The 15,433-nt window shown below is 43.8% G+C and overlaps 2 protein-coding genes across 2 annotated transcripts in view; one reads left to right on the top strand and one right to left on the bottom strand.

Moving 5' to 3' along the window:
• Positions 1–15,433, bottom strand: part of SLC36A1 (solute carrier family 36 member 1) — a 253,508-nt gene that overhangs the window by 159,025 nt on the left and 79,050 nt on the right. The gene's annotated exons all lie outside the window — the stretch shown is intronic.
• The window catches only part of FAT2 (FAT atypical cadherin 2), a 69,129-nt gene that overhangs the window by 22,708 nt on the left and 30,988 nt on the right, over positions 1–15,433 (top strand). The window contains exons 9-12 of the mRNA XM_032395256.1: positions 1,202–5,260; positions 8,821–9,017; positions 11,389–11,542; positions 13,603–13,836. Of these exons, the coding sequence (XP_032251147.1) occupies positions 1,202–5,260; positions 8,821–9,017; positions 11,389–11,542; positions 13,603–13,836 (4,644 nt within the window). The remainder of the gene's footprint in view (positions 1–1,201; positions 5,261–8,820; positions 9,018–11,388; positions 11,543–13,602; positions 13,837–15,433) is intronic.

Here is a 15,433-nt window from a genome sequence, read left to right as displayed (position 1 = left end):
GAAGGAAGGAAGGAAGGAAGGAAGGAAGGAAGGAAGGAAGGAAGGAAGTGTCGCTGTTAGGTTAGACTTTTAAAACTGTGATAACTTTGAGACACTATTTTTTAGGGAAATACAATTAATTTTCCACATTATTTTTTGTGAATCATATAATGTATAACTGTAACTTTCTTTAAAACTTAAATTTGAAATGTTATTATGCATTTATCAAAATAAATATTAAATTTTAATTTTATTAAATTTTAAAAGGCCTACAAAAAATAGGCTACCAGATGTGGAAAAAGTACTCCCCCTTGATTCTCATTTGGGCTTCCTGATAAGTCAAGGACAACGCTTTCCCTGGGTACTAGAATCTCTTTAATTCTTCCCTAACACTTGCTACTCTTTGTTTTTACCATAGAAAGAGGATAGGTCTCAGGCTCACATCCTATAACAAGCAATAGATTTTACCCAGATTTTAATAAGATATTTTTTCCCACTGACTTGTTTCTATGGTAACCTCTGATTTATGGCAAGCAATAATGATTTTCTTTTCTAAAGTAGCGACACAAAAGTTGCCTGTTCAAATATTTTAAATTTAAGAAAATGAGTCCATTTAAGGGAAAATATCCATTCAATAATAGTACAAAATAGTAAAGGTAGGGGCTGGGTATTGAAAAAATTGTAAAGGCAATGTGAGAATGCCTGCAGTTTAGGAAATCCAGGTGTGGTAGAAAGGGCATTTGATCAGGAGCCTCAAGGTCTGGGTGTTCTATCCACGACCTCCCCACTTAACTCTGTGCCACTCAACTCCCATGCTGGACAGGAAAGGATCTTCCCACCATAGACTATACTGGGAGCAGACACGGCAGTGTATTATAAAGTCTCTCCTATAAAAGCCACCAGTGAAATAGAGTGGAGTGTATTTTCCTACAAACCATACATTTCCTTCCTTTGCTTTCAAGACCTTCTGCAGCTTTGGTTTGCAGCTTAAGTTGTGACCCCAAAACTGAGTGATCACTGAAGCTGCCATTTATGGAGTACCTACTATGTGCCTCATGTAAGGTATTTTATAAAGTAGGTATCTTCCCTATAAACTACATCAGGGTAACATGGGATATAGATTTTTGTCCTGTACAAGTTTTGTGTGATAGCCTCTTTACTGATCTAGAAAGTATCTCTTGAACATGTGGTAAATTTCAGTTTGTCTTGTCTTTTGTTTCAGGGAACAGTGAGGGTTTCTTCAACATCGATGCCCTGCTAGGCATCATCACTCTGGCCCAGAAACTTGATCAGGCAAATCATGCCCGGTATAGTCTGACAGTCAAGGCAGAAGATCAAGGCTCCCCACAGTGGCATGACCTGGCTACAGTGATCATTAATGTCTACCCCTCAGATACCAGTGCCCCCATCTTCTCCAAAGCTGAGTACTTTGTAGAGATCCCTGAATCAATCCCTATTGGCTCCCCAATCCTTCTTGTGTCAGCTACAAGTTCCTCAGAAGTTACCTATGAGTTAAGAGAGGGAAACAAGGATGGTGTATTCTCCATGAACTCATATTCTGGCCTCATTTCTACCCAGAAGAAACTGGACCATGAGAAAATTTCATCTTACCAGCTGAAAATCCGAGGCAGCAACATGGCAGGTGCATTTACTGATGTCATAGCTCTTGTTTACATCATTGATGAAAATGACAATCCTCCCATGTTCTTAAAGTCCATTTTTGTGGGCCAAGTTAGTGAAGCAGCTCCATTATACAGCATGATCATGGATGAAAACAACAACCCCCTTGTGATTCGTGCCTCTGACCGTGATGAAGAAGCTAATTCCTTGTTAGTCTATGAAATTTTGGAGCCAGAGGCTTTGAAGTTTTTCAAAATTGATCCCAGCATGGGAACCCTAATCATCATATCAGAGATGGATTATGAGAGCATGCCCTCTTTCCAATTCAGTGTCTATGTTCATGACCAAGGAAACCCTATCTTATTTGCATCCAGGCCTGTCCAGGTCATCATCAACGTCAGGGATGTAAATGACTCTCCTCCCAGGTTCTCAGACCATGTATATGAAGTAGCCGTAGTGAAGCCCATCCATCGGGGTATGGAGCTCCTCATCGTGCAGGCCAGCGATGATGACTCAGAAGTCAATTATAGCATCAAAACTGGCAATGCTGATGAAGCTGTTGCCATCCATCCCATCATGGGTCATATATCTGTGTTGAATCCTGCTTTCCTGGGGGTCTCTCGGGAGCTCACCATCAGGGCTTCTGATGGCCTGTATCAAGACACTGCACTCATAAAAATTTTTTTGACACAAGCCCTTAACACAAGCTTACAGTTTGATCAGATTATCTATAGGGCAACCGTGAAGGAGAATTTACAGGGTAGAAAGGCACTGGTGATTCTTGGCGCCCAGGGCAATCATTTGAATGACACTCTTTCCTACTTCCTGTTGAATGGCACGGATATGTTTCATATGGTCAAGTCAGCAGGTGTGTTGCAGACAAGAGGTGTGGTGTTTGACAGAGAAGAGCAGGACACTTATGAGGTGGCAGTGGAATTGAGGGACAATCGGACCCCTCAGCGGGTGGCTCAGGCTCTGGTCAGAGTCTCTGTTGAGGATGTCAATGACAATCCCCCTCAATTTAAGCATCTGCCCTACTACACGATTATCCAAGATGGCACAGAGCCCGGGGATGTCCTCTTTCAGGTATCTGCCACTGACCAGGACTTGGGGGTAAATGGTGCTGTCACATATGCATTTGCAGAAGATTACACATATTTTCGAATTGACCCCTATCTTGGGGACATATCACTGAAGAAACCCTTTGATTATCAAGCTTTAAATAAGTATCACCTCAAAGTCATTGCTCGGGATGGAGGAACCCCATCCCTCCAGACTGAGGAAGAGGTACTTGTCACCGTGAGAAATAAATCCAACCCACTGTTTCAGAGTCCTTACTACAAAGTGAGAGTGCCTGAAAATATCACACTGTATACGCCAATTCTCCACACCCAGGCCCGAAGTCCAGAGGGACTCCGACTCATTTACAACATTGTGGAGGAAGAGCCCTTGATGCTGTTCACCACTGACTTTAAGACTGGTGTTCTGACAGTAACAGGCCCTTTGGACTATGAATCTAAGACCAAACATGTGTTCACGGTCAGAGCCACAGACACAGCTCTGGGGTCATTTTCTGAAGCCACAGTGGAAGTCCTGGTGGAGGATGTCAATGATAATCCTCCCACTTTCTCTCAATTGGTCTACACTACTTCAGTCTCAGAAGGTTTGCCTGCTCAGACCCCTGTGATCCAACTGTTGGCTTCTGACCGGGATTCAGGGCAGAACCGTGATGTCTCCTATCAGATCATAGAGGATGGCTCAGATATTTCCAAATTCTTCCAGATCAATGGGAGCACAGGGGAGATGTCCACAGTTCAAGAGCTGGATTATGAAACTCAACAACACTTTCATGTGAAGGTCAGGGCCATGGATAGAGGAGACCCCCCACTCACTGGTGAAACCCTTGTGGTTGTTAATGTATCTGACATCAATGATAACCCCCCAGAGTTCAGGCAACCTCAGTACGAAGCCAATGTCAGTGAGCTGGCAACCTGTGGACACCTGGTTCTTAAAGTCCAAGCTCTTGACCCCGACAGCAGGGATGCCTCCCATCTGGAGTACCTGATCCTTTCTGGCAATCAGGACAGGCACTTCTCCATTAACAGCTCATCAGGAATAATTTCTATGTTCAACCTTTGCAAAAAGCACCTGGACTCTTCTTACAATTTGAGGGTAGGTGCTTCTGATGGGGTCTTCCAAGCAACTGTGCCAGTGTATATCAACACTACAAATGCCAACAAGTATAGCCCAGAGTTCCAGCAGCATGTTTATGAGGCAGAATTAGCAGAGAATGCGAAGGTGGGAACGAAGGTGATTGAGTTGCTAGCCATAGACAAAGACAGTGGTCCCTATGGCACTGTAGATTATACCATCATCAATAAACTAGCAGGTGAGAAGTTCTCCATAAACCCCAATGGCCAGATCACCACTCTGCAGAAACTGGATCGGGAAAATTCAACAGAAAGAGTTATTGCTATTAAAGTCATGGCTCAGGATGGAGGAGGACGAGTGGCCTTCTGCACTGTGAAGATCATCCTGACAGATGAAAATGACAACCCTCCACAATTTAAAGCATCTGAGTACACAGTGTCCGTTCAATCCAATGTCAGTAAAGATTCCCCAGTTATCCAGGTGTTGGCCTACGATGCAGATGAGGGTCAGAATGCAGATGTCACCTATTCAGTGGACTCAATAAAGGACTTGGATGAAGAGGTCATTGAAGTCAACCCAACTACTGGTGTTGTCAAGGTGAAGGAGAGCTTGTTGGGATTGGAAAATCGGGCCTTTGACTTAAAAATCAAAGCCCAAGATGGGGGCCCTCCTCACTGGAACTCCCTGGTGCTGTTACGACTTCAGGTGGTTCCTAATGAAGTATCCTTGCCCAAATTTTCTGAACCTCTGTATACTTTCTCTGCATCTGAAGATCTTCCAGAAGGGTCTGAAATTGGTTCTGTTAAAGCAGTGGCTGCACAAGATCCAGTCATCTATAGTCTAGTGCAGGGCACCACACCAGAGAGCAACAAGGATGGTGTCTTCTCCTTGGACCGAAACACAGGAGTTCTAAAGGTGAGAAAGGCCATAGACTATGAGTCCACCAAATGGTACCAGATTGATTTAATGGCACATTGTCCCCATAATGACACTCACTTGGTTTCCTTGGTCTCTGTCAATATCCAAGTGAAGGATGTCAATGACAATAGGCCTATATTTGAGGCTGATCCCTATAAGGCTGTTCTCACTGAGAATATGCCAGTGGGGACCTCAGTCATTCAAGTGACTGCCAATGACCAGGACACTGGCGATGATGGCCAGGTGAGCTACAGGCTGCCAGTGGACCCTGGTAGCAATATCCATGAGCTCTTTGCCATTGACAGTGAGACTGGCTGGATCACCACACTCCAGGAACTTGACTGTGAGACCCACCAGACCTACCACTTTTATGTGGTGGCCTATGACCATGGAAGGACCATCCAGCTATCTTCTCAGGTTCTGGTTGAAGTCTCCATTACAGATGAGAATGACAATGCTCCTCGATTTGCTTCTGAAGACTACAGAGGATCTGTGGTTGAGAACAGTGAACCTGGTGAACTTGTGGTCACTCTTAAAACCTTGGATGCTGATATCTCTGAGCAGAACAGACAGGTCAACTGCTATATCACAGGTAAGGATAACTGTCTTGGAATGGAGGCACTGGGGTACATTGAAAAAAGTATAGTAAGAGGTGCCCTAAGACATGGATTTAAGTCCTGGCTCTTCTACCTATTATCAATGTGACCTTGGGTATATTAACTAACCTCCCAGGACCTCAGGTGCTTCATCTGTAGACTCTGCATGCCTGTTCTCATTCACCTCACAAGGATGCTGTTAAGATCTAACTTTTTTAAAATTAACATATAATGTATTATTTGTTTCAGGGGTACAGGTCTGTGATTCATCAGTCTTACACAGTTCACAGTGCTCACCATAGTACATACCTTCCTCAGTGTCTATCACCCAGCCACCCCATCCCTCCCACCCCCGTCCACTCCAGCAACCCTCAGTTTGTTTCCTGAGATTAAGAGTCTCTTATGATTTCTCTTCCTCTCTGGTTTCGTCGTGTTCCACTTTTTCCTCTCTTCCCCTACAATCCTCTGCCTTGTTTCTCAAATTCCACACATCAATGAGATCATATGATAATTGTCTTTCTCTGATTGACTTATTTTGCTTAGCATAATACCCTCTAGTTCCATCCACATTGTTGTAAATGGCAAGATTTCATTTTTTGATGGCTGCATAATATTCCATCGTGTATAGATATATACCACATCTTCTTTATCCATTCATCTATTGATAGACATCTAGGCTCTTTCCATAGTTTGGCTATTGTGGACATTGCTGCTATAAACATTGGGGTGCACGTGCCCCTTCGGATCACTACATTTGTATCTTTGGGATAAATACCCAGTAGTGCAATTGCTGGGTCATAGGGCAGCTCTATTTTCAACTTTTTGAGGAACCTCCATACTGTTTTCCAGAGTGGCTGTACCAGCTTGCATTCCCACCAACAGTGTAGGAGGGTTCCCCTTTCTCCACATCCTCGCCAACATCTGTCATTTCCTGACTTGTTAATTTCAGCCATTCTGACTGGTGTGAGGTGGTATCTCACTGAGGTTTTGGTTTGGATTTCCCTGATGCCGAGCGATGTTGAGCACTTTTTCATGTGTCTGTTGGCCATTTGGATGTCTTCTTTGGAAAAATGTCTGTTCATGTCTTCTGCCCATTTCTTGATTGGATTATTTGTTCTTTGGGTGTTGAGTTTGGTAAGTTCTTTATAGATTTTGGATACTAGCCCTTTATCTGATATGTCATTTGCAAATATATTCTCCCACTCTGTCAGTTGTCTTTTGGTTTTGTTAACTGTTTCCTTTGCTGTGCAAAAGCTTTTTATCTTGACAAAGTCCCAATAGTTCATTTTTGCCCTTGCTTCCCTTGCCTTTGGCAGTGTTTCTAGGAAGAAGTTGCTGCAGCTGAGGTCAAAGAGGTTGCTGTCTTTGTGCTCCTCAAGGATTTTGACGGATTCCTGTCTCACATTTAGGGTCTTTCATCCATTTTGAGTCTATTTTGGTGTGTGGTGTAAGGAAATGGTCCAGTTTCATTCTTCTGCATGTGGTTGTCCAATTTTCCCAACACTATTTGTTGAAGAGACTGTCTTTTTTCCATTGGACATTCTTTCCTGTTTTGTCGAAGATTAGTTGACCATAGAGTTGAGGGTCCATTTCTGGGCTCTCTATTCTGTTCCATTGATCTATGTGTCTGTTTTTGTGCAAGTACCATACTGTCTTGATGATTACAGCTTTGTAATAGAGCTTGAAGTCCGGAATTGTGATGCCATCAGCTTTGCTTTTCTTTTTCAACATTCTTCTGGCTATTTGGGGTATTTTCTTGTTCCATACAAATTTTAGGGTTATTTGTTCCATTTCTGTGAAAAAGTTGATGGTATTTTTATTTTATTTTATTTTATTATGTTATGTTAGTTACCATACATTACATCCTTAATTTTTGATATAGTGTTCCATGATTCATTGTTTGAGTATAACACCCAATGCTCCATTCAATACGCGCCCTCCTTAATACCCATCACCGGGCTAACCCATCCCCCCACCCCCTCCCCTCTAAAACCCTCAGTTTGTTTCTCAGAATAAAGTTGATGGTATTTTGATAGGGATTGCATTAAATGTGTAGATTGCTCTAGGTAGCATAGACATTTTCACAATATTTGTTCTTCCAATCCATGAGCATGGAACGTTTTTCCATTTCTTTGTGTCTTCTTCAATTTCTTTCATGAGTATTCTATAGTTTTCTGAGTACAGATTCTTTGCCTCTTTGGTTAGATTGGTAAGATTTAACTTAAAAAAATTTCTTGAGAGCCTCCTATAAATTGGAAAGTGTTTTGCAGAGAGGATTTCTTATTTCTTTAGGTGGAGTAGACAGAATAGAAGGGAGATACTGTAACTGCTCTCAGTTAGCTTCTAGAGGATGGAGAAGATGTCAATAATGGTGTGATCCCTGAAAACTCTGTCAGATGATTGTCCTTGTGGAGTGTATTCTGCCTAGAGCAAGTTATGGATACTAGAAATGTTCCTTAAGTCAATCACAGGACTTAAGTGTCAGAGTGAAAACACTTCCATAGGTATGATTCCAGCTCAATCCCCTCATTTCACACACAGGAAAACCAAAGCACAGATAGGGACAGAAACTCAACCAGGGTCACACTCCAAGCTTGAGTGAGGTCTGGGATTAAAACCACACCCTATGAGCTATTTTCCCCAGTGGATACCTATTGCAAACCTAAATTATCCCAACCCCTGTCCAGTGGCTGAACCAGCTAGCCAGTGGCCAAAAAGAGTTTCTTTACTTCTCAATGTCCCTTTCCCCCTCTCCTGGGTTCCATGTCATCCCATCCCCATAAATATGGCTCTTTCTGCTATCACAGCTCTCTGACAGGAAGTTAATGAATCCGAAGTTCCAACCAAGAATCGTAGACTCCTATAGAAACATCCTGGATCAGAGCCGTTCAAAATATGGAAACTTAGGGAAATAGAATCTTATTATCTTATAATAACAGACTCTGAAAAACACAGTCTTAACATCTCTGAGTAATAGGATAAATGTCAATAGATCATGAATTCCTGGAATAGTTGAGTCTTGGAACTCTGGAATCTTGGAATCTCATAAATCCATCTCCTCTATCAGTGACTGGTGTCAAGGAAAGATGACTCAGAAGCAAACTTAGTGATCCATGGGAACCTCCACTTATCCTCATTTGTAAAATAAAACCTCAGAGAGCTTAGTGTTGTTGATCACTTCCCACTCTCCTACTGTTGAACAGATACTAGATACCAGAAGGTTCTTGTACAAAATTGAAATATGCTTCCTTTTAACTTCCCCCAGTGCTTTCCAAAGCACACAAAAAAAATAAGAAACCTGCCCCTCAACTACATATTTTAGAGTGGTGCTTCTCACAGTGATAATTCCACTTAATAGGAGGCCTTTGAAGTCAGAAGAACCTTCAAAACACCAAACAACTGACTCAATATAGAACTGTGCGTCACTAGTTAAGGAAGGAAATGTTTGTCTTTCCTAGCAATCCTAAAAAAAGGGTCATCTGGGCAGCCACCTTAGGCACATAGCCTGGTTCATTCCTATTCCTTGACTTCTGGAAGCTTTGTTCCATCTTTTTAGAGGGAGATCCCTTGGGCCAGTTTGGCATCAGCCAAGCTGGAGATGAGTGGAGGATTTTCTCGAGGAAGACCCTGGACCGTGAGCACATGGCCAAGTACTTGCTCAGAATCACAGCTTCCGATGGCAAGTTCCAGGCTTCAGTCCTTGTAGAGATCTTCGTCCTGGACATCAATGATAACAGCCCACAGTGCTCACAGGTGAGAGCCTCATGAGGGTGAGGTGGCATTGGAGGCAAAGAAGCTGGAGTGAAGGCTAAGAGGAAGGAGGAAGACTCAGGGGACGATCTCTGAGGCTGGGCATCACTGATCAGCCCTTGCTTCTCCCCAGCTAGCCTCAGACTAGTGCCTTCGGCAGGGTACATTCTAGGTAATTCCTCCCCTCCACCCCCGGCATAGGGATGTCACCAAGCTCTTTAGAACCCTTGGTCCATATTTCTCCCCCTACACTCCCTTCAAAAGTCTACTTCTCTGCAAAATATATCCAGAAGTAAAGTAACTTCTTCATTCTCCAAACAGTCTGCTGTGCCCAGTGGGAAAACCCCTCCACCACTCAGCTTGGGCTCATTATCAAATACATCCAAAGAGTACTGCCCCCAGAGACACCTTGCACTGCCCCCATGCCCATATTATGCATATCCCCACATCTACATGGGTGATACAGACCACCACAGATGCCCTCCTTGAGGTTATATGTATACACAAACATGCAGACAGGGCAGTTACATTTTTGTTGAGGACTTCATTTAATTCAACCCTACATTACCTGTGAAAACAAATGTTGAATGGTGGTGGTGGTGGTGTGTGTGTGTGTGTGTGTGTGCATGCTTGTGTGCATGTGTGTGTGTGTTGGGGAAGGAACTGTGTTCTTAGAGGACATAAATGAACAATCATTGTCCTATAGCTTTGTGTTTAAACATATTTTTTTAAATACAGTAAATAATTTTTAACTTTGGGAGATTTGCATTACCTCAAAGTTTTCAGATAAAGTTAAACTATTACTATTTTACTTTTATAACATTTTAAATTACAATAATTCAAATTTGCATTAAAAAATCCAGCCATTCAGTATATATACATAAATGCAAACTTACACATACTCACCCATATATACATACACAAAGGATCATCTACAACTCTATATATACATGCAAGTACTTATACATATATACACACAGATACAGAAGCATATACCTACATACCCACAACATTCATCCATCTGTATACCCATCCATACATGGAAATATATGTATATAACTCACACAAACATACTTATATGTGCATTTACATATATACACTTCACTTATTTGCATACATATATGCAACCCAGACATTGTAACACAAAAAAATACATATATTCCATCACCTTTTCTTTCTCTGTCTTTTACACTCCAACCACATAAAATCATAGTAGAAAAAGAGAACCTATGTTATCAGGAGGCATGGAAAATGCCTTTGCAGGACCCAAGATGACGACCTTCTGGGTGGTCTCAGAAGGGCAGCCCTTTTGGGGAGGATGGTGGCCACACTTTCTTCCTCTTCCCCCTTAGCCATCCTTACAACCAGCCTGCATCCTCCCCATGCTGGAAGAGGCCAGGATCAAGCCCACCTTGGCCTTCCCAGGGGTGGTCAACCACATCACTAGAGCCAGGGAGAAGAAGCCTGGGGAGTCCATTTCTACACATCCCACCCAGGCCCAAAGCCTTTATCCAGAGCACATACAGGGGTTCATGCTCACCCACATCCTGCAGTGGGGGAAACCAGTTTGTTTGGAGCCTGTACCCAGAGACAGCAGCTATAGGAACACTGGGCTTCCAAGGAGTTCCAGCCTCTCCCTTGTGCCACGTCCCCTACTATGAAGGTACCTGTAGTGGAGGGAGGGGGCCCTGTGGGCCATGGGGGTCCAGACCTGACTCAAACAGCCAAGGCTCTGTCTTGGGGTGTGGCAGGGGGTGAGCCTGACAGCATGGCCTCACCAAGATGCCTGGCCTGGGCTGAGTGGCTTGACCTGACACCTTCCAGAATGCCTCATATCAGGCCCATCTCATCATCCAGAAGCTCAAAAGGCCCCTGTGGAGTAGGTGGTAGCAGGTCCTTCTAGCTCTGAGTGTGGGTTTTCAATGGTGGAACTTCTCTCTCATTCTGTCTTTTCTGACTAGTCCTCTCGTCATCCTGCTTTTTTTTTTTAAATTTTATTTATTTATTTGACAGAGAGATACAGCGAAGAGGGAACAAAAGCAGGGGGAGTGGGAGAGGGAGAAGCAGGCTTCCTGCTGAGCAGGGAGCCCGATGTGGGGCTCGATCCCAGGACCCTGGGATCATGACCTGAGCCAAAGGCAGACGCTTAACGACTGAGCCACCCAGGCGCCTCCTGCTCCTTGTTTTTAATCCCAATTTCCTTGCATGTTTAACTTCTTCTCTTTGTTCTACCCCTGCCCTGTTTCTCTCTCTTTCCCTCTCCCCATCTTGCTCTCTGATCTCTCTGTTTCTGTCTCCCTCTCTGTCACTCTGCCTCTCTCTTGATCTAGGTGTATCTCCCACAATCTCCCTCTTCTTTGTCTTCTGTTTCCAGCTTCTCTATACTGGCAAAGTCAGTGAAGATATATCTCCAGGACACTTCATTCTGAAAGTTTCTGCAACAGACTTGGATTCTGATACCAATGCTCAGATCACATATTCTCTGCATGGTCCTGGGGCAGATGAATTTAAGCTGGATCCTCATACAGGTGGGTTTCCTGAGCTTCAAGATCAAGCCGAGAACTTAATGAATACCAGTGCCCAATACCATGTTGGGTTCCTTGGAGAAAAAATAGGAATTCACCTACCCATCCATCCATTCACTCAGCAAACATATTGGTACCATGTGCCAAGCATTGCACTAGATGGTGGGGACATAATCAACAGACAGATAAGATCTGGGTCTTGTGGGAAAGGCAGTCATTGAATCAGTGGTTTGAAATGTGTTGAGTTAAGAAAAAATGCAGGATGAAGAGGAGGTTCGATAGGAGCGGGGAGGGAGGCTTAGGAGCAGAGTTAAGGGAGTAGTAGGGATGGACGCTCAAGGCAGAAGGAGAATTTATACAAGGACTTTGTTTTAGGAAAGAGCACATACATCTGAGGTCCTGATGGAAGGCCAGAAACTAGTGCACAGGGGGGAGGAGAGAGCCAAAGGGGGGGGGGGGGGGGGTGCAAACCCCTCCTTTAGAGCCACTAGAGGATTTAGGCAGGTGAGCTTCATGGTCAAGGACATGATCTCAACATGCATATGTTGCAGACCTCAATGTATTATTGTAAAAATCCCAAGAGATGAAGTATATAGAAGTCTAGCCCAGGTCTGGCACATAATAAGAGTTCAGTAGATGTGGTTGCCATTGTCATTATTATTAGAGGACAAAGCAAGAGGTGGAAGCAGAGAGCCCTGCAGGGTAGACCACCAATGCCTGGGAGAGGTTGGGCTGTGAGAGTCTGATGGAGAAGACAGGGTGAGGTCTGCTTTCTTTGGAAGAGCAGCCCCACAGTGGGATCCCTGTCCTGCTGCTACAGGGAGGGTGGGGGACAGGCAGCACAGAAGGCCCAGGTCACAGAGAGCCAGCTGCTGACATTTGACTAGGAACCAGTAGCTCAAAGGATGGCTTGGAGATTCCTGAGCAGGGAGGTGGCAGGTGAGAATGGTGTCCCAGGAAGCTGTCTGGATAGATAGGAGACAACAGTGTCCTTTCTCATTCCAGCATGGGCATGCTGAGTCACCCCAGGTAGGTTACCTAATCTCTCTCTGCTGCTGTTTATTCAGCTGCAGGATGATTGGTGAGGTCTTAAAAAAGAAAACTGGGTGGTTTTTCTCAATATGGAAAGAATACATGCTCATTGTACAAAAATTCAAACACTGTAGGCATGTATTATGCAGAAATTGGAAAGTCTATGTGATAACCAGCCCCTCCTCAAAGATAAGCACTCTAGAATATTATTTTGTGACTTACTTTTTTTTCACATAGCAACACCTTGGAGGTTATAACAAGTCATTACATAAAGCTCTATCATAATTCCTTCTGGGTTGCACAGTATTTTACTGTATGGCTAAATCATGATGTATTCAACCAGTCCCTTTTAGAAAGACATACAGGGTATTTTCAGTATGCTGCTATTATAAACAATGCTGGAGAGAATATCTTTATATATACATTTTTATCCTTGGGTTGATTATTCTGTAGGATATATTCCTAGATGTGTAATCGTGGACCAAAGGATAAACACAGTTTATGTGTTGTTAGAAATTGCCTCCTTGCCCTTTAAAAATGTTGTGCCTGGGCGCCTGGGTGGCTCAGTTGGTTAAGCAACTGCCTTCGGCTCAGGTCATGATCCTGGAGTCCCTGGATCGAATCCCGCATGGGGCTCCCTGTTCGGCAGGGAGTCTGCTTCTCCCTCTGACCATAACCCCTCTCATGTGCTCTCTCTCATTCTCTCTCTCTCTCTCAAATAAATAAATAAAATCTTTAAAAAAAATAAAAAATAAATAAAAATGTGCCTCTTTGTAGCTTGTTGGTGAGGATCTTAAATCGATGATGTGGGGGTGGAGTGCATTTGGAGAATTAGAGAGGTAGGCAGGTGTGGGACTGAACTTCTTTCCTAACTGTATGTAGGTAGGACTGACCCATTTTCTTTAACCCCTTTTTGTCACAAAGTGACAAACCCCTGTGTGCCTGTGGTTGTCTCACATAGATACCTAGAATGCAAGTGCTGGAGTAATGTACCCCAGGGAAACCTCACCTGCTGTCGTTTCTCCGGCCAGGGGAGCTGACCACCCTTATAGCCCTGGACCGCGAGAAGAAGGATACGTATAGCCTTGTTGCCAAGGCGACGGATGGAGGTGGCCAGTCGTGCCAGGCAGACGTGATCCTCCATGTGGAGGACGTGAATGACAACGCCCCCCATTTCTTCCCCAGCCACTGTGCTGTGGCTGTCTTCGACAACACCACAGTTAAGACCCCCGTGGCTGTGGTGTTGGCTCGGGATCCTGACCAAGGTGAGGAGGAGAAAGATTGGAAGCCATTTGCTCACAGGGTCACCTGAGGTGAGGGTTTGGCTCTTTGTGTGTTGCTCTGGGACGTGGCAAGGACTCTGTCTCCTTGCTGAGTGTATGAACACTCACAAGAGGAAAATGTTTGCCCACAAACGACATACCTAAGTGCTAGGTGACAAAAGATTTGGGCAATGTTTTGAGGCCGGTACAGGGCCTTTCAGCCTCATTGATTCTCACTGGCTGTCAGGCCTGGAGCCCTTTCAATTCTGCCATTTACCCTCAAGGACACTTAAAATACAAACATCTAATCTGAAATACGCCAGTCGGAACTATTCAACTCCAATTAATTTGTCACAAGAAAGGAATTTTTGGCACAAACTCTATTAAGCCTATTAAATTCCTTGATTCATTTTCTAGACAATAAAGTGGAATCACTTTCAGTATTTTACATTTGAATTTTAATGACATTATTTGCACTAGAGTTAATTCCTTTTCTTTAGAATTGACAAGGCAAATTAGATTCATGCACGAGTATTTGTTCCATATTGTACCAATTATAACTTCTGCCACCATGAAGCATTTTGTGTGTGCATATATATGTGTATATATATTTTTATATATACAGTACATATGTCCAATTTTCTTGAGTTTTTGCTTGGCATTGAAGGAGATGGGAGATTTTTGGAGGGATGTAGGGGTTCTAGAGAGGGCAAATAGAGCAGAGGCATCTAACGGCTACAAGGCCCTGTAGTGCTCACTAGCTCGTACTTGCACACTCCCAGGGACAAGGAGCTCCCTACTTCCTAGGCAACTACTCACCTACCTTCCATGGTGCCCCCCTACTTCCTAGCAGCTCCCTACCGACCTTCTGTGGTACCTCAGATAATTATCAGGTGCTACGTATTTTGAGCTGGTACCCACCAGTGCTTGTCTGGCCTCCTGTAGTCATACACATCTCCTAGACTTCTGCCCATGACAGCCCTTCCAAGGCGGGCAGGTGGTAATTATCTGCTCCAGCCCCAAGCTTTCCTTTCTGTGTGAAGGAGACCTAGTTTCTTCCATTACATGCTTCTGCTCACATCCTCTTTCTAGGACACATCCCGTGGCCCTTGTACCAGTTTACCATTAACCCTTCAAAACTGTTATAATTCTAATCCAAATATTCTACTCAGATATTCCAAATGTGGCCTGACCAGAAGCTCCCTCTCTCTAGAAAAATTATGGTCTCTCCAGAAAAATGTATATATGGGGGAATTGCATGGTATGTGCATTTAATTTATGTAAATTCCCCTATTCTACTAGGCAGTTCCTGCCACCATTCCACCAAAAGGGTGTGTGTCCCCATGTGTATGTAAGATGTGATTCCACCAAAAGGGTGTATGTCCCATGTGTATGTGAGATGTGATTCCCTCAGGCTCAGAGCCCGCACTCCTCCCACTGGGTGAGGATCTCACAGCTGAGCATTCGGTACTGGTGTTCTTCATACACAAAGACCACTAATGCTTCATCTAGTTACACAACCAAAGAACATAATAGAATCTGAGTCAAAGGTGAAGAAACACTGTGTGTTTTGATTTGCTAAGAACTTTCCATGGGTATG

The sequence above is a fragment of the Phoca vitulina genome, unplaced genomic scaffold (genome assembly GCF_004348235.1).
Source record: "Phoca vitulina isolate PV1807 unplaced genomic scaffold, GSC_HSeal_1.0 scaffold83, whole genome shotgun sequence".
Taxonomy (NCBI): Eukaryota; Metazoa; Chordata; class Mammalia; order Carnivora; family Phocidae; genus Phoca; species Phoca vitulina.
This window is presented reverse-complemented; position numbering and strand designations above follow the sequence as displayed.